Source organism: Astatotilapia calliptera, chromosome 13, assembly GCF_900246225.1.
Source record: "Astatotilapia calliptera chromosome 13, fAstCal1.2, whole genome shotgun sequence".
Taxonomy (NCBI): Eukaryota; Metazoa; Chordata; class Actinopteri; order Cichliformes; family Cichlidae; genus Astatotilapia; species Astatotilapia calliptera.
The window spans coordinates 14871705-14894422 of record NC_039314.1 but is presented as its reverse complement, the minus strand read 5'-3'; the positions used below and the strand labels follow the sequence as shown (position 1 = coordinate 14894422).

General features: G+C 40.8%; 2 protein-coding genes and 1 non-coding gene across 3 annotated transcripts; all 3 read right to left on the bottom strand.

Moving 5' to 3' along the window:
- Nucleotides 1–143: 143 nt before the first annotated feature.
- ccar1 (cell division cycle and apoptosis regulator 1) lies at nt 144–17670 on the bottom strand. Its single transcript, XM_026189607.1, has 26 exons — nt 17591–17670; nt 16296–16456; nt 16027–16202; nt 15789–15914; nt 15223–15255; nt 14565–14761; nt 14182–14308; nt 13519–13638; nt 12743–12935; nt 12439–12583; nt 12170–12322; nt 11821–12046; nt 11074–11187; nt 9883–10049; nt 8792–9002; nt 7477–7560; nt 7202–7390; nt 6908–7099; nt 6555–6785; nt 6346–6475; nt 6141–6229; nt 5910–6050; nt 5655–5775; nt 5355–5537; nt 4044–4249; nt 144–1169 (listed from the first exon to the last, which is right to left on the bottom strand). Exons 2-26 carry the CDS (start codon nt 16405–16407, stop codon nt 1092–1094), a joined length of 3744 nt encoding a protein of 1247 aa, XP_026045392.1. The 5' UTR covers nt 16408–16456; nt 17591–17670; the 3' UTR covers nt 144–1091.
- LOC113035581 (small nucleolar RNA SNORD98) lies at nt 10977–11041 on the bottom strand. The gene has a single exon (XR_003274366.1). It is a non-coding gene; the product is annotated as a small nucleolar RNA SNORD98 (small nucleolar RNA).
- Nucleotides 17671–18511: 841 nt separating the features above from the next.
- Nucleotides 18512–22622, bottom strand: LOC113034708 (NFU1 iron-sulfur cluster scaffold homolog, mitochondrial). The gene is made up of 8 exons (XM_026189608.1): nt 22368–22622; nt 21845–21945; nt 21620–21755; nt 20700–20766; nt 20504–20615; nt 20356–20419; nt 19958–20132; nt 18512–19108 (listed from the first exon to the last, which is right to left on the bottom strand). The coding sequence occupies exons 1-8, from the start codon at nt 22430–22432 to the stop codon at nt 19013–19015; spliced, it is 816 nt and encodes a 271-aa protein (XP_026045393.1). The 5' UTR covers nt 22433–22622; the 3' UTR covers nt 18512–19012.
- Between the last annotated feature and the right edge of the window lie 96 nt (nt 22623–22718).

The following is a 22718-nucleotide window of genomic DNA, read 5'->3' as shown; positions in this document are numbered from 1 at the left end:
CACAGCAGCTGCTCTATTAAGTTTTCATCTCTTTCAGTGTGCTCTTATCTTTGCAAATAAACAAATAACATTTTTTTCTATAAAGACAAGTCAAAATACCTGCTGTGACACAAACAGTGGAGAAAAGAAATGCAGACACACGGTAGTGTTAAAATGGACCACTTTACTCTTGCACAAGACATCCATAGAGCGCATTTTCAATATAAAAATAAAATCGCCTGCTTTGGAGCACATTTAAAACGCAACTGTGCCTCTTGTTAAGAACCCAAACCAATGCACACAATTTAGAGATGGATCTCAAGTGTTCATTCCTTCAGCAGAACACACATTCATTAAGCTTAACTTTTGGTTCATGTGTTAGTTTCCTTTAGCAGAAAACACGACAAACGCTGGTCACAGTAAAACATGAAAGTGGCAGCGCAGAAGTTGGTGGATACAATGAGACAGGAAAAAAAAAGTCCATGACAGGCAGGAACCATGCATAGCCGTGTGTGTGTGGGGGGAAAAAAATCCTGCAGAAACCTGTTAAACCAGCCAAAGAAAAGGACTACAAACCGAGCAGTGCTGTGAGAAATAAAGAGGGGCTGGTTAAGGAAGTGCTTCTGTCTGAAGCACACGGGAACACTCCAACACTTCCTTCCATCCAAAATTAGCTTCTTTTAAATATTTTATGAATACTCTCGCACATAAATAGCATCATTATTGCTTATTAGAAAAAAAAAAAAAAAAAAAAAAAAAAACAAGATTCAAGTAACACTCACACACAGGCCTGCATTTAAATCTACAGAGTGGCACGTGAGCGGCCTTAGCAAAGCAAACGCGATGGCAAAAAGATGCTAGCAACTCAACTCACTTTGAAAATAAGCGCTTCAAAGCTTTGTCATTGTTAAAATTACTCTAAGTAAGAAAAGTAACTCCTCAGAAACAGAGGAGGTGGTCAAATTATTACAAGGGAACTAATTCATTAAATTAAACATACTTGGGAGACAACGGGTTCAAATATAACACAGTCAAATTACTCGTGTAGTGAATATTTACAGTTTAAGATGATCAGTACTGATCAGCTTCATTCCTTTGAAATCTGTCACTTATTAATCTGCGCCGTTCGTCTGGGATGTCCGACTGTGATCAGCGGCGACTTCGCTGCCAGGCTCGTCTATGTCCTGATCCTGTAAAGGAAAAAGCAGTAAAGTGAATATGAGCTCATTTCCTCCATCGAGGTAAACAAACCCTTGTGTTGTCCTTGGGTCATTTGTCCTCTAACGAAATGTGTTTTTTATTCATCAAATGGTCTGAAAATAACAGAAGTTATTCATTACTATGCTACGCATGATTGGAATAAATTTTAAGTAATTTGATTTATTTATGGGGTTTTTAATCGGATTTTATAACACCTGTGGTCCTCGTGGACAAAAATGACCTCAAAGTACAAAGTGTTGCAAGGGGCCATATTTTCACACCATACTGCTTTCAAACATCTTGGATCACTGATGTGTGGGGTCAAGCACTGGTCATAACAACCACAACAACGACAGCAGGCAGCACAATTAGGAGACAAGTGCTCTATATTCAATTAAATTGTATTTATACAGCGGAAAATCACAACAACAGTCGCATCAAGGTGCTTCATATTGTAAGGTAGACCCTACAATAATACATACACAAAGTATGCTCACTTTTTTTTTTTTAACCATGTTGTGTAAAGCAATGACCAGTAGAACAAAGCATATATTGTCCTCTAGTATAATGAGGAGGAAGAATCAATGTTCAGGAAGATCCAGGGTTAGAAGATATAGAAAATATTGTCAATATTTAGAGCACATGCCACCCTTTCTCTGAAAAAGCACATCAGCCACCTGCAGAAGTGGAAGAAGGCTATGAAGTGAAGAAAAGTGATGAAGAATCTGAACTATGTTCAAGTAGGTTCTCAGGCATCCAGGACATGGTAGTCTGAGGAGCTTGGAAAGAAAGTGACTGGGCTTCTTGAAGTTTCAGAATGTGAAACTGAAATAGAAGATGTGTCAGAGGACTGCACATCTTCCATTTCAATTATGATGAAGACAAAGAATCAAGCAAGAAAGAGGAATCAGCTGAGACAGAGGAATATTTACAGTAATGTGAGGAAACACTGATCTGGTCTTCTATCCTTCCCAGTGACAGACGATGCCTGACTCTCTCATGTGCCTCAGAGAAAGACAATCTATCACAGTCCAAGCACATGTGCCAGGTCCCATACTCCTTCAGTTGCTTTTCTACTCGAGCACTGAAAGCATTATACACAGTGTATTCTGCATGTATTCTGCTTTTTAACGTTCACATGCTGATGGATGCATCAGAGACCAAGTTGGGGTTCAGTAACTTGCCCAAGGACACCTTGGTAAGAACTCCAGACTAGAGCACACAGAGATTGAACCAACAACCATCCAATTAGCAGATGACCTGCTCTACAGCCAACTCAATGACGAACAAGGAGGGACAACGAGAGAGGAAGAAAAATGGACCGAATGCAGCTGTAGGCATATGTGGGTGTGTTGATTCTTACTGCCGTGCATCCAGTAGAGTCGCTACAGCCAGTTTATGACATCCTGAGTCTGGTAGAGAAGTTTTAAAAGTGACACAAGATTAATCCATAGAAGCACAAAAGTGATATCATTTCATGATAAAGACACAATAGATGATCGTCGTTCATGACACAAACGTGCTCCCATTTGAGGTGTATGCAACAAGTGGGTGTTCCTCCTGCTGTGATGTGAGATCCTGGTACTGATGTGACTGTATGAGCACCAAGTCCCCTTCAGAGGACTCTGTCCATTCCAACAGAACATCCCAAGTAAACCAGGGAACTATGAGATAAAAAACATGGGCAGTATATGATGCAGGTCCAGCTGTACATGGAACATGCTAGTGTGCGATGGCAAACCGTCTGTCCTGCAGTCAGGGCACGCAAGTTGTCCCTAACATTGCAGAAGGTTTCCAAAAGAAAACAATCACCTGTAACAACTTGTTTACTGTATATGACCCTTGGCCTGCAACTGCAGAAAAGAAAGCTGTCCATGATGGGACCAGTGCAGAGGAATAAACCTGAGCTTCCTCCTGCTCTTGTGTCAAATATGGACACGCCTTTGTCCTCATGAAAGTTTGCCTTCACTCAGACCCATGCGCTAGTGTTCCTACCATGCCAAAATATAGAAAACTGTCAGGCAATGAGTTGGAATAAAGTTGAATAAAACCTTGAAACACAGAGATGGATGATATTTTATACTTGTTGCTTTATAAACAGTCAAAGCAAACGGGGTCATTTTTGAGCCCAGAGGACAACAGATGTGATTATTTGCTGCCAGTAAAAAACTTGTAGTTTAAAAACAGCTTTCTAAATTAACTTTGACATAAACCCGTCTGTGATAATCTGTTAAAACAACCAACTCTGGTTGTGAAACGATAATCACGATAACTGATCATTTAATTAATTTTTTTACCCGAAAACAAAGAAACATTTCGTATAAATGAGGTTTTATCAGACATAAATTTGAAATGGAATAAAGAAATAACGTAAAAATGTTTGAATTAAGTTTTAAATAAAAGTGGGGGAAAAATCCACTTCATGTTAATTAAGTATCAATCAAACCAGATGGGGCCATTTTTGATCCCTGAGGACCACAGGTGTGACTACGTGCTGCCATTTAAAAATTTTAAGTGGTTCAAAAAAAACAAAAAACTTTCTTACTAAAGTTCAACATACAGCACTCTGTAGTTAGTCAGATAGTCAAAATTATCTAAACGTTTAAATAGTTTATTGTCTTGTTTTATTTTCGCTCAAAAACAGAGTGTACTTTATCTAACAAGGTCTGGTGGCCCTAAAATGTAGGGTCAATTTTGTGTTAGTGTTGGTCTTAAGTAAAACTAAGATGCAACACTGAAAAGATTGACAATTTATACTTTAAAAAAAAAAAAAAAAACACTCAAATGAAGTGGGGACATTTTTGACCCCTGAGGACCACAGGTGTATGGAAATCAGGAGGACATTATGATTAAACATGCTGCACCTTCTTCAGCACTTCCAGCACTCCTTTCACAGTGGACATCAGTGAGTTTGCTGATTTGCTCAGGAGCTCGCGGTAGACTTTCTTCTCTTCCTCCACGGTCTTCAGAGTCTGCTCGGTTTGGCTCAGAGTGCTTTTCACCTCCTCCAGCTCCCTCGACAAAGATTTGTTGGCTTGATCCAGCTGAGCTTTAACCTTTGCGTCTTCGTCTGCGATAAAGAATCAACACCAAGTCAGGATCACAGAGACAGCAGGTCAGTGGGCAAACGCTGGTCACAGTAAAACATGAAATCGGAACTGGAAACAGCAGCGTATCCCACTGAAGTCTGTAAAAACTAGCCACTTTATTAGGTACACCTGTCCAACTGCTCATTAACACAAATATCTAATCAGCCAGTTACATGTTAGCAACAAGGTCAAGATGACCTGCAGAAGTATTTCAGAAAGTGCTGATCTACTGGGATTGTCACACACCAAAACAACTCCTTACAGCCAACGAATGTAACCTAACATTAGCAAGGTGTACCTAATAAAACGTCCAATCATCGTAACTATACACTACATTTAACTGCCTCTCAAGTTAGTCCACCATCTTGGTGACAAAGGTCTGTGCTGTCAGTTTGTGATTAACAAACGATTGTTATACAATATGTGCACAGCTGGTCAGTAACCTCTCATTAATGTTTTATGAATGCCTGTGCTTTAGTATTTCTTCCATGTCAGTGTAATCATAAGCAACCAATGTGGCGGTATCCTCGCAACAGCAAAGAAACAGCTCAGTCGTGGACATTGTGGACTGGCAGTAAACATCAGCGTCTATAAATGCCAACATTAAACATTCACAAACATGTGGTAAGGGCAAAATATGGGGTAAGGGCAGTAGGAAGACTCCTCTCCTGTAGATTAATAATATGTTACATATGCTCTAACTTGTTTACACTCCTGCACGTATACTGTAGCGAAGCCATGTAAATCTGTCTGTTCTCTGCTAGGAAAATAAGGTTCAGTCCTACACTGCCTGCCTTTTCTTTGAAGACTGTGTTTGTGTTTATGTTACAGTCAAACTTTTAACTAATTTCCAGTTTCCAGTTTGAATTTACAATAAACTCAGTTTTGCAGACTCCTCTTTGCCATCCAACATACAATGTCCCAGTTCACGTTTCACCAGACATCACAGAAGGATGGTCCGGAGAATGAAGTGAGACTGAGCTTCTCTGTAGCAATGCTCAAATTGAGCCAGATCATTGTCCCGAGGGACTACTGACACAGAGTGTAGCTTGCAGTTTAGGACATATAATGCAATCCAAAACGTACCCATTTTAGCATCCTGCAACATAAGCTTCTGCTCTATTTCCTCTCTCGCCTTCTCACTCTTCTCTAGCTTCTGCATCATGCTGCCGATGTCAACCATAGCTCCGTTATACACGATCAGGTTACCAGACTCGCTGGCCTCTGACTGAGCACGAGTTTTAGAAGCAGGAAGCAGTCCTCGGTTACCTTAAGAAAGGAAATGTGATACAAAATAAAGTCATTTGGCATCTGTCGCTCTATCCTGCTTAAAAGAAATTTATGGAAAATTAAAGGACACACTAATAGAAATATCTTCAGGCTTACCTGTGAGATTTTCAATCTGGGCTTCATTGAAAGAAGGAATGGGTTCATCTTTTCCCCTGTCTGTCAGTTTTCGGTAGTAACACGATTCTCTGACAACAGGTTTGTTCAAAAGCTTCTTTATCTGAAAACAGAAATCAACAAGACAGATTTACTGAGCTGTAAGGCTGACGGTACGTGTCTTAAAGCAAAGTGAAAAAGAAGGTCTGACAGGGTAAGAATCACAGAACCAGAAAGACCATGTGCTTGTGTTTTCACCTGAGCACGAGAGAGATGCAGTCCCAGTGTGTACAAGATCTCCTCCAGGTCTCTCTCAAGTAAATAGCCACAGTGGCTCTGATCGAAGTAGACAAACGCCATCAGCAGCTCCCTGTTGTGCGTGATCATCTGTTTCCTTTCCTAGTGTAACGACAACCACGCTCATTAAAAAACAACTTTCTGAACAACATCTACACCTCACCAACGTGTCTATAACAACATAGAGTCAACCTTATCTTTGGAGGACCTCTCTTTCGATGATTTTCGGTCATCTTTGCGGTCTTTTCTGTCTCTGTCAGTGGAGTCGTCATCATCTTTGTCTAATAAACAATCAGAAATATTATTTCTTAAAACCATTTTGTGTCTTTGTGAAAAGAAAATATCCCAAGTAGTACACAGTTCCAAATCATTCATTTAATCAAGAAGAGTATAGTACCATCATCATCATCATCATCTGCATCTTCAGCCTCCATGGGATCATATTCTTCAGCATTGGCTGTGCTGCCATCATCTTCATTCTCCTCTTCATCTCGAGACTCCTCCTTTTTCACTGTCTTTTCTTCAGACTAATTTAAAAAAAATGACAATGACATAAAAACTCACATTTACCAGACAAACAGTAAAAACCTGAAAAGCTGCAGAAACCTTTTTCTTCTCTTCCTCATCTTCTTTGGTCTTCTTTGCTGTCGGTTCTTCGTTCTCTTCTTCTTTCTCCTTCTTCATTTCACGCTTTTCAGCCTCTTTCTTTTCAGCCTCTTTTTTGGCTTTCTTCTCCTTCTTCTCATCCTTGGTAGGAAGCGCAGCGAGGGCTTTATATATGCGGTAACCAAAATCTCTCTGCAGCATCTCATTAAAAAGCTCAGCAAACAGAGAAACCTGTACAGAAAGAAGACAGAATATTAAAAAAACCTGTAAAGAAAGCAAACACACACACACACACACATCACATGTGTGTGTTTGCAGGTCTTTGTAACAAACCCCAGAGCATTAATTCTCACTTCAAATGAGTGCTCCTTGTTGTCTTCTAGTCTGTAGTCCAGTAACACACTCAGGGACATGACACTGCAGTCAAATTTGCCGTTCTTGGCTGCCCAGTTTGGGTGTACAAGGATGGTAGGCTCATCAGGAAGGATGTAGCGCCTTTCTCTCCGCTGGCGCTCAAGCTCCTCCTGCCTCTTCTTTTCCTCCTCCTGACAGACAAAAGTATCCATCAGGTGGAATTTAAAATTAACCTTAATTACTGAAAAGATTTTGTTATATATAAAAGGCTTAAAAAAAAAATGTATCTGTACCTCTCTGTCATCCTCAGTGCGTGCTGGTTCCTCTTCCTCCACATCCTTGGTCTCTACTTTCTCGGGCTCCTTGGACTCCTCTACCTGCTCCTCCACCTTTAGCTGTTTGGTGAGGCGAGCAATCAGCTGTGACTTTAACCCCTTAGAGCTTAGAGAGCGACAATCGAGCTCCCTGCGCAGGTCATTTACCTACAAGTGGAGAAAACAGACATGAAAAAGCAAGTTGAACATTTCTCGTCCTGGTCCCTACTCATACCTGCACCAGCTTTACGCACCTTCATTGATTTCGGGTCAAGTTTAGCCCAGTGAGTGGGAGTACTAACGTCCTTCGAATCATCGTCATCCTTCTCCTCTTCCTCCTTGACAGAAAATCATTAAGATAGAGACAGGCAGAGGGAGAGAAAGAGGTGGGATAACAAACAGTCAGCATAGCACTCATGGTCCTAGTGAGCTTTAAAGTTGATCCGTGCAAGAAGCAAGGCCTCATTTGTCTTTCATTCTCTTGTCCTAGTGAGCTCTCGACTGTGTTTAAGTCCACTGCTACTGAAGCGTACACAGGGAAGCTCTCTAGCTCTTATAAAAAAATAAATAAAATTAAATAAATAATAATAAAAAAACAACAGAAATGCTCCCCCCCAGCTGCCAATCAATCAATCTGTGGAACACAAAAAAGGTAAAAATCAATGAGAGGTGTGTCCAAAAGGTGTGTAGGTACATCAGGTGAATGAAGCTGGCCTCCAAACGGAGTGAGGATAGGCTGGCCCTACCATGCTCTATGACTGGGGTATTGCCATTTATGGGTTTTATACACCTACGTCAGATAGGAGCCATGTGTCCTTCTGTCCAACCAACTGCCCTGGAAAAACCAAATTCTACATATAGTCCAAATGAAAGTGTAGAATCCAACAACAAGAACAGACAAGAAGCAGGACTTAGGGGAGGTTCTCTTTTCGAAGTCAGACGATATCAAATTGATGTGAAAAATCATATAGAAATACACATTTCTCTACAACAAACACATTATGTGAGCGCAACTGACTCCACAGATTCCAGTACGTTTGTAAATGATGGGTCCCAGTGTTAACAATTGATCACTGGTTCAAATTTAAACTCATTCTCAATCAATCTGCAAGCAGATGCCTTTTTATAATAATGCAAAACAAATGCCAACATTAACATAAAATACTGAACAAGATTAGCACCCAATTGTGTGGTGTTTAAGCAACTGGAAGCTGTTTTACCATTTGCGACCGGGGCCTACACAACACAACCTAGTCTCACTGCTTCCACTGTGTGTGTCTGCTGGATGTGAGGGAAGGTGGGAGTGCTGATGGAGGAATGGAGGAGTTGGAGCAGAGGAAAAGGGGACAGGTGGAGGAATAAACAGAAGAAACCTAGGTGAGGTTTGGTGGAGCCGTAATATGCCTGGGTTCGTATCTGTGTGCGTGCAAGGTGAGGTGTGCTTTGTATTTTGTGTGTGTGTGTGTGTGTGTGTGTCTGGGGTTTTTTGTTTTTTGTTTGTTTTTTTGTAAGTCCTGTGCCTTCCTGTGAGAAGCGGAAATGAGAAGAGAGGGATTAGCGGTTCAGTGCCTGTTCTCCATCTGCCTCCTTTCGCTCGGCCGACAGCTTCTCAGCCAGCTGCTCCCGGAGTCGCCGTGACAGCACCTCCCACTCTGAGCGGGTAGGAAGACAATGCCAAACATCCGGAAGAAACAAAACCACTGTCTCCACATGAGCAGGGACTGTCCGCCCCTTGTGTGTCTCCTCTGGCCGATGATAGCGAATCTCTGCAAAACGATACCTGTCGCAAAGGAAGAAGGTGCATTGGAAAGAAACATTCTGGTCAGGGCACAGTATAAAAGGCAAGCCTTGCTATTGGGCGAGCCTTCTACAGCTACTCCCTCCCATCAGGTCACTCAATGATCGTACAGGTCATTACAGTGACCCTTCTCCCACACAACACACAGCATAGACAAATGGACCCAGTCTGCAGCTCTCCGACTGTTGGCACAGGTTATGGCAGCCATTTTGAAAAAGTTGACAGACAATCACAGGAAAATAAAAAATTTAAAAAAATTAATAATCACACCCCCAAAATTCATCCCCATTATAGCTTCAGCCAATTATGGATGAGTACTCTGCATTTGCCCTAGGATGCACTTGACGTACTACATTAGGGTTGTGTGAAGAGAGACAGAATCAACAGGACAGTGAAAGCCAGTTAAATATGTAAGATATTTAACAGAGAGAATAGAAAAAGAAAAGAAAAGAAAAACAAAAAGTAATGGCAGTGTCTTCTGGTCCAGGCTACTGCTTCCAGCCACCAAGTCCATGCGTTTGGTTTTTCATCACAATGAAATGTGTGTATATGAATAAGAGTGTGTGACAGAAAGAGAGAGCCAAGACTACAACACACAAAAGGCCAAAAAAAACGACATTACACAACACAAAAAATTATAATAGTAAATAATAGATTGCAAATTAACAGCACAATAATCATTAATATAACAAAAATGAAAACAAAACAGAACACCACACTCTACATGTCCAGGAAAGATTTAGTATCGAGGTAGCATAAAGATGCAGTACATTACAGATAATTTAGGATTTTAGTTACAACGTTAAGAATTATAACACAACCAGTGAGAACAATAAATACTGATGAGAGTAGCGGAGCTTACCACTGAGTGCACAGACTAAGGTCTATGCCTGTGAGGGCCTTGCAACAGCGTATCGCTGTCTTAATAAGGACTGATGGATCCTTTTCTGGGTCCGCTCCATCCAGAGATGGAGACCAGTGACCACCAATGGCCATGGCCTCATCTTTACCTCTCATGCCCACCAAAAACTGAAGGAGAAAAAGACAGGTGCAAGGAGAGCCACAGAGTACAGGTTAGATGGAAATGGGGAATGGGAATATGGGAAACAAAGGTGCGGAGAGTGGAAAGAGCAAAGAGAATAGAGACAAAAACAGAAAAGCATCAGCAGTATGTCCAAATAATCACACGTCTAATAAATTTGTGCAATATTCTCATTTTCTGACCTTTCCTCTTGCAGACACAGAGGATGCTTCAAACATAACACAGAAATGTAAATGCCAGAATGAATTCCCCCTGCAGGTCGCCCCCTTTCTCACACACTCACACACACACACACACACACACACACACACACACACACACACACACACACACACACACACACACACACACACACACACACACACACACACACACACACACACACACACACACACACCTCTCTACCTCTGCAAATCTCCAGACATAAGATGCAACCCCCGTTTTACAGCATCATGGCCTGAAGTTGTCATTCATACAGTGAGCGATATTCAGGTTAGCACTGGTCTATTAATCTTTCAATATTACTGGCCCACAATAGCAACTATGTTATCAGATGCAAACCCAACAAGCTGTCAGTGTAACTGTTCTCCAGAGATGGCGGCTAATGTGCGTGACTGTAGTTCCACAAGCTTTGTAGGAATTCTGATGCTGATGATCCGCCCTCCAAAAAATGTAGCTAATTTTCCCACTGAAGCAGCCTGTTGGTTCTTGGTGGCACACTGAAAAGCCATCAAGGCAGACTTGGAGCAAGAAAAGAAACTTACTGTCAACTCTATTTGTCACTGTAAAGTGAGCTCTGACAATAAAAATCTATCTCTGATCTCACTGTTGTTTGTACTATACAGCATTAGAAATAGCTTTCAGGGAAAGGTGAAACAAATAATACACCACAGGTAAATTAACACAAGGGAGCTGACATCAGTTTATAGCTTTCCACACTGAGTATTCAGCAATGGAATAGGATTACTACATCATCGTCAGCTCCTGTGCATTCTAAAGGGTTTGACATACCTTAATCAGTCTAGCAGGATGCTGGAAGGAGTCTCTGACTTCCTGTGGGTCCTCTGCCAGAGCACAGGACTTATGATAGAGCTCCTCTATACTGGGGTTAGCCAGCAGCATCACCTGAAAAATGGAAGAGGCCACATTAAAGTTATAATCCTTTCTATACTATTTAAGTCAAATGCCATGTTTTACACAATTTATGGTCTGCATTCCCTTTGTATAAAATGTCAGAGTTCAGTCAGTAATTACGCCTCTTCATCACTGCTTTGTCTCACTAATGCGTTCCTATGAAAATACACGTCTTCATTCGGAGGCTCTTATGATGGCAGCTGTTACTATTCACACTCTTTACACTGTGTCAGAGGTGTACAAAGATACTACAAATACCAACATAACATTTCCTACTATAGAGGGTTAACAGTCACAGTCAAGGATTAGTTGAAAAGCTGTGGGTGATGGCTTGCACACCTCTAGCTGCCATTTAGCATTACCAGCTTTAACAGAATGAATGGTATATGAAGCCTTTTTGGCTGTAGGGTATGTACCTCTGTAAGCACCTAAAGATGACATATGCACAGCTCAAACATGACAACTATATACAAGCCTATCATTTTCTGATTTACTTTCACTTTAATGCTGCAGTGCTATGATATACACACTGCAGTTAAAGCTGATTACTGTTAAGTTTATTATTTGAAAAGTTTTTTTACATTACTTATATTGTTGCAACTTATTTAGCACTGGCAGTCGTACCTTAGCACTGTAGGTATGGTTGGCGTCAGGAGGGTCCAGCACAGCCGTGTTCTTGACTAGAGGATCCACCTCTTTGTGCAAAATGTGGAAGTTACAAGCGTTACTAAACTGGAAGGGTCGCGTAAAAGGGAAGGCATCCACCCAGGTGAAGACAGCATCAAAGAAGTCACTGGGAATGTAGAGGCTCTGGTAGCGCCTCCTCAGCTCCATCATGTCACAGCTGGAGCTGCAGAACACAAGAAGGCTTTCAGATTTCAAACTGGGGCGCCACATCCTGCTGTACAGTATTATGCTAACATGTGGCATATCTAGGATGATGTGTTTTTAACAAAGGAAACAATATACATACCCATCTAAGCTGAACTTGGAAAACTGGACAGTGTAGCGAGGTACAACTCTGCGAGGCCGTCTTGGGGAGCGGTCACGTCGCGGTGAACGGTCTCTGGAACGTTTGCGTGTGGGTGACCGTTCTCTTGATCGCCTGCGCTCACGGTCTCTGTCTCTGTTAAAGAATCAATTTTTTAAAAACTTAATGACTTATTACTTCTAATGAACAGGAGGATGAAATGGATGTGGAATAGGTGTATGATGTAGTAATTATATGGTCTGCCATCTCACCTGCGTTCTTCTTTAGTCCTGAGGATGAGCTCAGGGCCTCGATCGCTGCGAGTGGGGAAACGAGGCGGAGGCTCAATTCTTCGGACAGGCTGCGGCTGTGCCATCATTCTCACTGGGGGCTGGAGGAGACCCCCGGGAAACACTTCTGGCAATGACAAGAATGCAAACCACTTCCTTACTACACATACTATTCTGTGTTCAAAGGTGGTACCAAAACAGCAGCACAAATAACACTCATCATTACTAGTTGTTCAGACTGCTTTACAAGGAAACGCTAGATAAATGCCACTGACAAGTACTGTACCTTTGGGCGGAGGCTGTGGCAGCAGAGGCTGAGGAGGGTTTTGGAGAAGAGGGGCAAGAGAAGCAGCAGACAGCTGTGCCTGCAGAAGAGACGGAGGGGGAGCCTGGGCTGGAACACTGAATGTGGTCGGGGGAGGTAGTGACTGCAGCATGGTGGGGGCTGCCTTCATCATGCTCGAAGCTTGAGGCTGGTTCTACATAAAAAGTAACAAAGAAAAAGGAGGTTAAAAAAAATCTTTAAATGCAGACATGAAACGATCAATAACATGCCAGCTGTGCAACAAATAAAATCTTGGTCAGCACCTGCTTAGAAGAAGGTCTGAATATGTTTAAATCAAAGACTTGTAGAAATCTCAACAGGGGTTTCCTTAAAGGTTGTCCTAATCAAAGGAAAGCTGACGTGCAGCTTTGATCTCAAAGTTATTTCAGTTAACCTGCTAAAAGTAATACAGCAGGTTCTGACTTGTTTAAAGGAAAAACCTTTTGATAAGAAATATATGAGGCCCTGTTTACTGTCAGTTTAAGAGACATCTCTGATGTACAGCTTTATACTGTCAGAAAATCATGATGCTTTCTCACGTTAAAAGACAATGATTAGTATAATAATATTTGTCATCAAGAAGCGTATTTGTAAAGACATTTAATATACTTAGTGAGCAGCCAGGTTTGGCATTTTGCTCACCACTTTCAAAGTAAAAAAACAAAAAAAAACAAAAATGAAAAAACAAGCCGAGAGAAAGAACACAAAAAGTCTGTGATTCACATCTAAGGGGTTACATTTTGTCTGTTGTCCGCAGTGGTGTGCATGTCCGAGTAGCGCAGCTGCATCCCTGGCTCATTGTAAAGGCTGCCGAGCTGTGGGGAAGCTTGAGGTAAAGGCTGAGGCTGCTGCTGATGCTAGGAGGGATGGAAAACACAACAGTTAAAAAAAAGAAAGAAAGCAGGACTAAGATTTTTTTTTGAAAAGGAAAAATAAAATAAATAAACACTCATAGCAAGACTAGAAAGTCTGAGCACATTTGTTGTAATTGGAAGTAACCCCACCAGTTTCAGATGATGAGAACGTGTTTGCTGTGCATTAAGCGCTAAATTGCATTTAAACACTTTGCAACAGTGGGAGTTTATTCAAACATGAAAAACTGATATGATTTTTATTACAGTAAATAAGGACTTAAACACTAAAACCAGTAAAAGGTTTGTGTGCTTAACTTTATAATGAACTCCATGAAAACACTGGTGCTGATATAATTGTGATTATAATATGAAAAAAAGTAAAGTTCCTAATTCTCAGAATAAGGGACTGTATAAATACCTCTACATTTGAAATACAATGCGTTTGTGAAACTCCTTAAATTAAAGCTGAAAGTATGCATTTCAATACAATACAAAGCCACAAACTGTAATGCTGTGCTCCAAAATGCAACGTTTGAACATTCTCACCGACTGATTTGCTAGTTGAGGTAAAGTCTGGATGCGCTGGGCGTTCCACTTGAATGGCATATTCGGGTTGTACACAGCTTCCACTAGGACCCTGTCACCCACCTGGGGAGTCTTCCCCTTCACAGCACTATGAAATACAAATATATACAAAAACACATAAGAAAATCTGTTTGTAATGCTGTATCATTTTCAGATTCACAGAAGCAAACTTGTAGCTCTTTAAGTTATGGATGATAAATAAGGTCCTATGCAGGCTAACAATGGTGCAAGAAAAGGGATTGTATGTGCAATTTATACACTAAAAAAACCTCTAGTGAAAGTGTTAATTTTATTAAACCACCAAGTAACAGAATCTGAGCGATGTTAGGACCACCCTTTTTCACCTTAACTGAAAGAAGACATCTTCATCTACAAAGCCAAACGTGTCATGCAGCTTATTGACGACACCAGTGAAGACTCGCTGCTTCTGAGGCTGCGTCTGCTGTTGGTGGCTTGAACGTGGTGTGGGATAAGACACAGTAATTTGGGCTGTCTGCTGTGGGTTAGACAGGCTCAGGCTCGTGGGCAGGGCGACAGGGGGCTGAGGGTCAGGAAAAGAAAGAAGAATCAAAACACTAAAATTACATTTTAGTGGTACATCTAAAATATACCAAGGGAGATCGCTTGATAGCTAACTTTTCTATTTCTATATGCATTAAACACAAAGCTTCAAGAAAAAGAACCTTAAAAATAATAATAAATAATAAGGAAATATGCTTTGATATGGTCATCTGGAAAAAAATTCAACCTAAATGATAGTTTGATTATTCAAATGCTCTGTGCAAACGTCCACAAAAAAACTGTAGTACTTGAAAAAGTGTGACAGTATGAGAGCAGACAGGGTGTAGCTGCTGCACCTCGTCTGGAGCAGCTGCCCTTGTCTGTGTCCACAACCGAGCATAATTGCCAGCTAACATGTAAACAGATAGGGCAGATAGACACCGAGATCTGTCCTATGTAGCAGCTTGAGTTTGTTTGAATATGTTTTTGTAAACACATTACCTGAGAAATGAGTGCCTGCTGAGGCTGTGGAAGCTGAATTAAGAAGAGAAAAAAAAAAGTGAACTTGGAAAACTTTTTTTTGTTGAAATGAAACAACAGATTTACACCCAAAGCAAAGACACATCTTGTGCTGTCATAATGCTCCCAACAGCTGTTTGCTCACTAACAGATTCTTACAACATAAATAATACGATCCATCTAGCGAAAGATGTAAACATGCTGTGCAGTCGTATCAAATTACAATTACCTTATTTACATATTTACATTACATTGTCTTGGGGAAAAAAAATCAAAAAGTGGCTAAAAAAAATAGCAGAAATGGATTTTATGTTAATTTTAAAGATTTCAAAGTGATCTTACAAAACTTTAAGATTTAGCAAACTTATGGTCAGTTTCCAAACGACCGTTCAGTCTACTGTAACACATCATACGGTGATGCTATATAAAACAATCAGAGAAATCTAAATTTAAAGCACAATGTCAATAAGATTCTAAACTGAAAAGGATATTTTCCAATGTAAGGAAATAAGGTGTGACACAAATAAAAGTAAAGGCCGGCAAGATACCTGATGAGGTACATTGTACAGCTGCTGCTGGGGGGGTTGTTGGGGAGGTTGCTGCTGTTGTTGCTGCTGTTGTTGCTGCTGCTGTTGCTGTTGTTGATACTGCTGAAGCGCTGTATTGATTTGAGACTATGGACATTTAAAAAAAACAAAAGGGGGGCAGTAGCAAAGAGCGTCAAATGTGACCAGGGAAAAGACACACACGTCTTACTGTGCTTAGCATTACTCTTTTGTGACTGACCTGCTGTAATGCTGCTGCAGCGGCTGCTGCAGCTTGCTGTTGCAAAGCAGCAGTTTGCTGAGAAAGCTGATAGTTTGCAGCAGACTGGTTGCTGAGAGAGGCTGCAGCCAAGGCTGACTGCTGAGAGTAAACAGCAGGAGATGCTCCCAGAAGAGACGGCTGCTGCACTCCAAGAGCTGTGGGGGTGTGGGGTATAATGTGAAACGTGAGTGTAATTGCACCGCCGGGTAAAGTGCTAATGACATTTGATCTGATTTTGCTATACTCACAGTGCAGGCTGTTGAGGTCCAGAGACTGTCCTGTGTGGCCTGACTGGGACACTGCTGTGGCAGCAAACTGAGTCGCCCACGGTGGATTTTTCTGTCCCCCGAACTGGGCCATGACTCATTCAGATTAAGGGCAGCCTTTCTTCTCCAGGCCAATGCTATCACTATAAACATAAACCAAAAATCAGGAGTATTAGTAGCAATTTGATCACACGGTCATGACTCTAGAGGCAGAACTTGAACTTGCTTGAATGCCAGCAGCTACTCTTTAAGTGCCTATTGGAGTACCAGCTTGTGTTTTTGTGTGACACACTGCATGTGCAAGAGTAGATGTTACTTGTGGTGGATGTATAACAGTCAAAAGCCAGTCTGGCCTGGCTTTAACTTATGTCACCATTTACTTTGCAAAGCATGTTACACATAACAAGGGCAAGGCAAGGGTGCACAGAACAACAAATGAAGACTAAAACCACGTCCGGTGAAGCATTTTAACTCTGATAGGCCAATTTTTCCCTTCTATAAAAAAAAACAACTGACTTCTGTCTACAGAAAAGACATTTATCAGAACCTTACTCACAGCTCATGGTGATGATGTTGACGCTGAGTGCACTTGCCAAAATAATCTTCACATATGTAGTATACTATTTCTATGATAGTAAGGCAACACGAGGGAATCCAAAAAGAAAACTATACTAATTATTTAATGAGGTGGGAAAGAGTGTTCTCATAGTTATCTCCAGGACTCTTCAGATTAGCATATGCTGACACAGCAACCAAAACGGGCTCAAAGGCTGTCCAGCTAACGTTAGCTACTCACTGAGAGTATGCTAACGTGAGCAGCTAGGCTACTTAACGTTTCCGTTTGTCTAGTGAGCTAATGTTGTTATTGTTGAAGGTAACAACAAGCTGACTCGAGCTTTTGTAGCTACGTTAATTTTGCTTAGGCAGCACCTTTCAAAAGTCCCCAGTTTAACTGCAAATATATTAAAATGCAGCATGGCTACTGTACGACAGATACGATAGCAACACATATAGAGCTAACACGTAGCATTTTCGCATCGTTAGCTTTGTTGCCAGATTAGCCTCGTGCTAGATTTGTTGTCGAAAGCGAGGCCCGAATTAAGCTCGCAGGCTCTTGCAGTGAATAACCAGTCTTTTAAAAGCATAATAATACACAGCATAATGACGGCAGGCTCTCTCTTGCATGCAATTTAAGAGTGCACGTTACATTTACATTAAATATTTATAATTATTTAGGTAATAAAGATTTTCATTAAAACACTGTCAACAGTGCTTACCGTTGTCTCCCTGCACCGGTCTATTACGGATAGAGAACGCGCATGCGCAGAATGGAAACCCCATCCGCGCTCCACAGCCAGCAGACGGTAGACATAGTAGTTCAAATATTTACTTGTAATCGTGTGCATATGGTGGTGATAATTCCAGCACTTCCTTACTTCATGTAGGAATATAAAGAAGAACAATAGTCTGTTACCACTGATCGTAAAGGTTTGGACATGCTTAGGTCAAAATTAAAATGTAACATCTGAGCTAATTAAGATAATCCAGCTATTAGGCTACATAATTTTTTTTGTTTTGTTTTGTTTTACAGCCGGTAAAAATGTAGACGTTGTTAAACACAGCAAAAAATATAACGAACTGCTTAACAGGTATCATTATATATTATATTTCACACCATCACACCAACCCTTGCTCTTTTCCTCTAGCCACCCAGCTCCATTTTCACTATTCCTCCTCTGTGAATGTCCAAATCATGTCAGCCTTACTTCTCTACGTTTTTCTCCAAACAGCTGTCTCTGAAACTCTACTCATGTGGTCAATTCCAATGAAAATCTCGGCATCTTCAGGTCTAGCACCTCTAGCTCCATCTCCTACCGCTCTGCTACCATTTTCAAACAAGCTGCATGTCTGACTTAAACAGTATGAAGCTACTTTCATACTGTCTCAAATGTAATGGTGATTTCAAGCATCCATCATTCTGTGTCAAGTTGAGCTACACTCCAGAGGGTCCCTATTCAGTCATAATTCAAGATATTTACCCTGGAAAATGTGAAGGACTTAATCTGTTTTCCTCCCCCATGTTGCATTAAAAATTTTTCTTTGATGCATGTGTGGACAATGTTATACAAAAGCTTCCTTTCCTGAGTAGCTTTTTTTTCTAGGACATAACACCAGCGAATTAAAGGTCACAATAAACATCAGATTTCAAATAGTGAACTTTAATGTAATGAAGTTATTACATTAGACCACATAAATTCAGGATACATATAAACTGTTATCCTACCTCAGTTCAATTAATAATTGTAGCCTCAGTATCTTGCATTTCATTTACAGATTACCGTACTGGTAGATTCTTTGTCATTCGGTATGTGGTGGTGGTGGATCATTTTCTCAAAAGGTCCCTCTAAACAGTCTTAACCGATGCCACGCACGTTCAAATATCTCCAACTTTCAAAATATACAGTATTTATAATAAATAAAAACACACCACTTACAGTGTTCTGCTTATACAGAAAAACATGACTGAACCTTCTGTAAACAGACATGCAGTTAATGACCTCTACCTGGCAACTGGGTGAATACAGTATGTACAGAACTCTTAACAGTATACAGTATAGTAGGTAATTTTCTGTTCCTCAGTATTGTGATTTAGAACAGTAATATGTGGAAATACTACAGTGCTGTGTATATAACAAAGTCTATGAGTGGGTCGGCCGGGGAACTTTCTCATCTTGCAATTTGCGCTCCACTTCTGAGAAAACCTTTGCACTGATTTTATCCACTTCATCTTCCACCTGGAAAAAAAGGGAGAATGTACAAATTACTTTTATATAAAAGTGATATTTTTATTTTCTTCTTTTAAAACCAAGCTAACCGAGCTTGCAACTGAGCTTTGGAAAACCCATCAGCTGTAAAATGAATGCTTCCTGCTTCTTGCCACCTTGTATGGCAAGAATAGCTCTGAAGGTGTAGTGCAAATGTGTGTATGTAAAAGTAACATCCACATGGACCCAGGGTTTCCCTAAAATATTTCCTAATCACAATTCCTCCACTAGCTTGCCTTCTTCATATTGATATAGTGCATCCTGGTGGTATCAAGCCTGACTTAAAGGAAAACATAATTCATCAAACCACGCCATGATCCTCTCTTGGTTCCATGATTGATTTCTGATCTTCACGTGTCCTCTGTAGGCAAATGCAAGTCTGTGGATACTGTACACAGCCCACATGCAACAAGCTGCATTACCCCCTTCTTTAATACCCAGCATTAACATTTCAGTATTTATGCGCCAGTAGCTTTCAATGGGGAACAAAAAAATTAACGTTTAAAATAATGAAACCAGCAAAGGCTAAAATATTTTTCTACTTTTGAAAGAAAAATTGGATAGGAGTAATAAACAAAACAGCTCATTTGTAAAGGGACGCACTAACAATCATTTTGAACAAATGAATAATACAAAACCACTCTAGAAGAGTCCAAGACTAAAAATATGAAGCAGAAATGATCTTAATAAGTCCACTTTAAAGTGACTGCAGAATTTTCTGTATGTGATGACTTATTTATCCAAACAAGAGTTTCTCAAACTTGATATCAGAAGAGTTTACACAAAAACTTATCCCAGAACGGCTCTATAGATTATCACCTGTTCCACTTTGTCCACTTCAGGGATGTAAAACTGCATCATGTTCTGGATCCCATTTTTCAGTGTGACAGTAGAACTGGGACAACCTGTGCAGGAACCAACCAGCTTCAGCTTGACTACTCCGTTCTCAAAACCCTTAAAGATGACATCACCTCCATCCTCCTGCACTGTAGGTCTTGTGATTAAGAGCGACCGTATCAATTGGTACAGAACAGGACAGAGAAACAGTGAGATTAAGACCGTTATCTCAGCACAACTATCTCTTAGAACACTAACAACATCTTTTTTTGTGAACGTGAGTGAAGCAATAAGGTATTATGTTACCGTGCCATAAATACTTTCTGAAGCGCAACTGTGGTTTACTTAAGCAGCTCTCAACAGTACTGAGAAATCGCTACCTGATTCTGGTGTCCAGAAGCTCCTTTATCATACAAACAATATCATCATCATCTTCAGAATGACCTACAGTAAAGAGAAATGTAAAACATGAAAATATTTACACAATTTCAAGTCAAAAAGTTGCATGTTTTCACACTGTACACTCACTGCTTTCATGGTGCACTGCTCCCGTTGTTATCGGCTCACCACTCTCAAAGAACTTAGCAATGGCCTCCAGAGCATGACGCTTAATGTCCGTCCACTCAACATCCTCGTCCGTCTGATAGGAAAACAAACATCTCATGTATTATATGATTAGACTATAACTACAAAGACAAACTGTAAGAGGACATTAAATACTTACTTTAGTGACAGTAATGAAGTCGGGGCCAAAGAACACACTCTGTACTCCTTCAATTTCAAAGAGGTCTCTGAGAGAAACACATTATCATGTTCAGTAAGAAATAAAAAAAAAACATATCATGAAACAATGAAGTCCTTTTGGTCTGTTTTGTGATTACAAATCAGACTCAGGATACTAAAAGTATCAGCAAAGAAAAAAAAACATCCTGACAATGTGCAAAGGAACCCGATGTGTCTCTCCTCAGGAATCCACTGAGGACCAAAATGTTATTTTCAGGGTGTACATCTGTCACATCAGCTATACGTATTATTCAGCCAAGCAACCCCATCATGATCAGAACTGAAGACACCTCTATTTGTTTATAGAGAATGGTAAAAAAGAAAGAGAAAGAAAATAGCCAGTGAGTGACAAACTGCTTAAAGCTCACAGGAAGGCTACACAGGCTCAAAACTGCCCCCCAGGAAACTGAGGCTACGATTTGCATGAGCTCAGCAAAACTGGACAATAGTAAATAGTAATAAAATTGATCTGTTGAGTCTTGATTTCTGTGACATTCAGATGGTAGGGTCATTAACTAGTATAAACAACATGAAACCATGGATCCATCCTGCCTTATATTAATGGTTCAGGTTGTTCGAGGTATAATTTTGTGGGGGATATTCTCTTGAAACACTCCTGAGTTCCAACTGGGAATAATTTAAATACCACAGCTCACCTGAGTCTTGTGCTAAGCATGTCCATCCCTTTATGACTACAGGGATGATTCAAGGAAGCCAACAAGGTCTAACCTAGTATTAGCACAGTGTACCTTATGAAGTGAGCATACAGTATATTCTTCTTGTTTTAGTGCTAGCCCTGTTACACGTGCCTCCCAAGGCTTCAAATGTGTTTGAAGTGCAACACTAAGTCTGACACACAACCTGGCTAAAGAAGAACATCCAGTCGAGCTTGGAGAAGGAAAGTCAAGCGTTCCACTTCCTAGGACGGGTTTACCGGGAAGAAACTTCAGGCTTCTGGGGTTCGGTGTATCTTGAGTCTGGATGGACAGGTGTCTTACTGTAAGACATTACATAACCATCAGCTCAGGCATAACATAATGCAGTGAACGTATGTAAGGTATTCAAACTTCTAAAAGAGTTTCTCACTTGGGAATTGTGTGGCTCCTATCCCGAGGTGAGGCTGGACTCTTCTGAAGCTCTGAGTCGTGGACAGTGAGTGGTATGAACATCTGGTCGGCTGTGGAAACCTTGAAGCACAAAGAACACATTACACCTTATATCCCCTCAACTCATTCATTTATTGAGGCAGGATATAAACGGGTGGCGTTGTTATGCATGGAATAACCTTCTCACTAACAATGAAGTTTTACTATGCTAACTAGCTAGCGGCCGTGTGCCAGCTACCACGTGATTTTCACAGTGAAAACGACTAAACTAACTAACACTAGACTAAACTACTTTCTTCCACAGCTCCAACCACACCTAGGCGGATGAGTTAGCCTGGAGACAAAGCTTTGTCCCATTTGTTTTGCTTGCTAGCTATGTAGCTGGCTAAAAGCTAATTTCTGTCTCAAATGCAGAGACGCGTCGCAATACTGGTTTATGCTTTACACAGACTCATCATATAGGTATTACAGTACGGTGGATCAACGCTGGTGATAGTTCAAACCTAAAGTGAGCCGTATTTCTTGTCCGTAAAAGCTGCTGAAGACCCCATCTCATGCGCGCCGCCATTTTGTTTGTTTAGAAAATGAGGACCCCACGCGGCAGACAGCCAGACAGCACGTTGAGCTGCCACGTCTTTTTTTGGCACCTCCACAATAAGTATAACGCCCTAGAACTTCTCTTTCGGCCTCCCCAAACCCCGATCCTCTCCTGAAAGAGTATTGCGTTACCTCACCGTGTAACAGAGTTGAAACAACGTTACTAAGAACAAAGAATGCGCCATAAATTAAAAGAAAACTTTTCTCCGAAGAGACGAGTGATCATTTCTCCTTTGAGGATTTACATTATTCCGAAA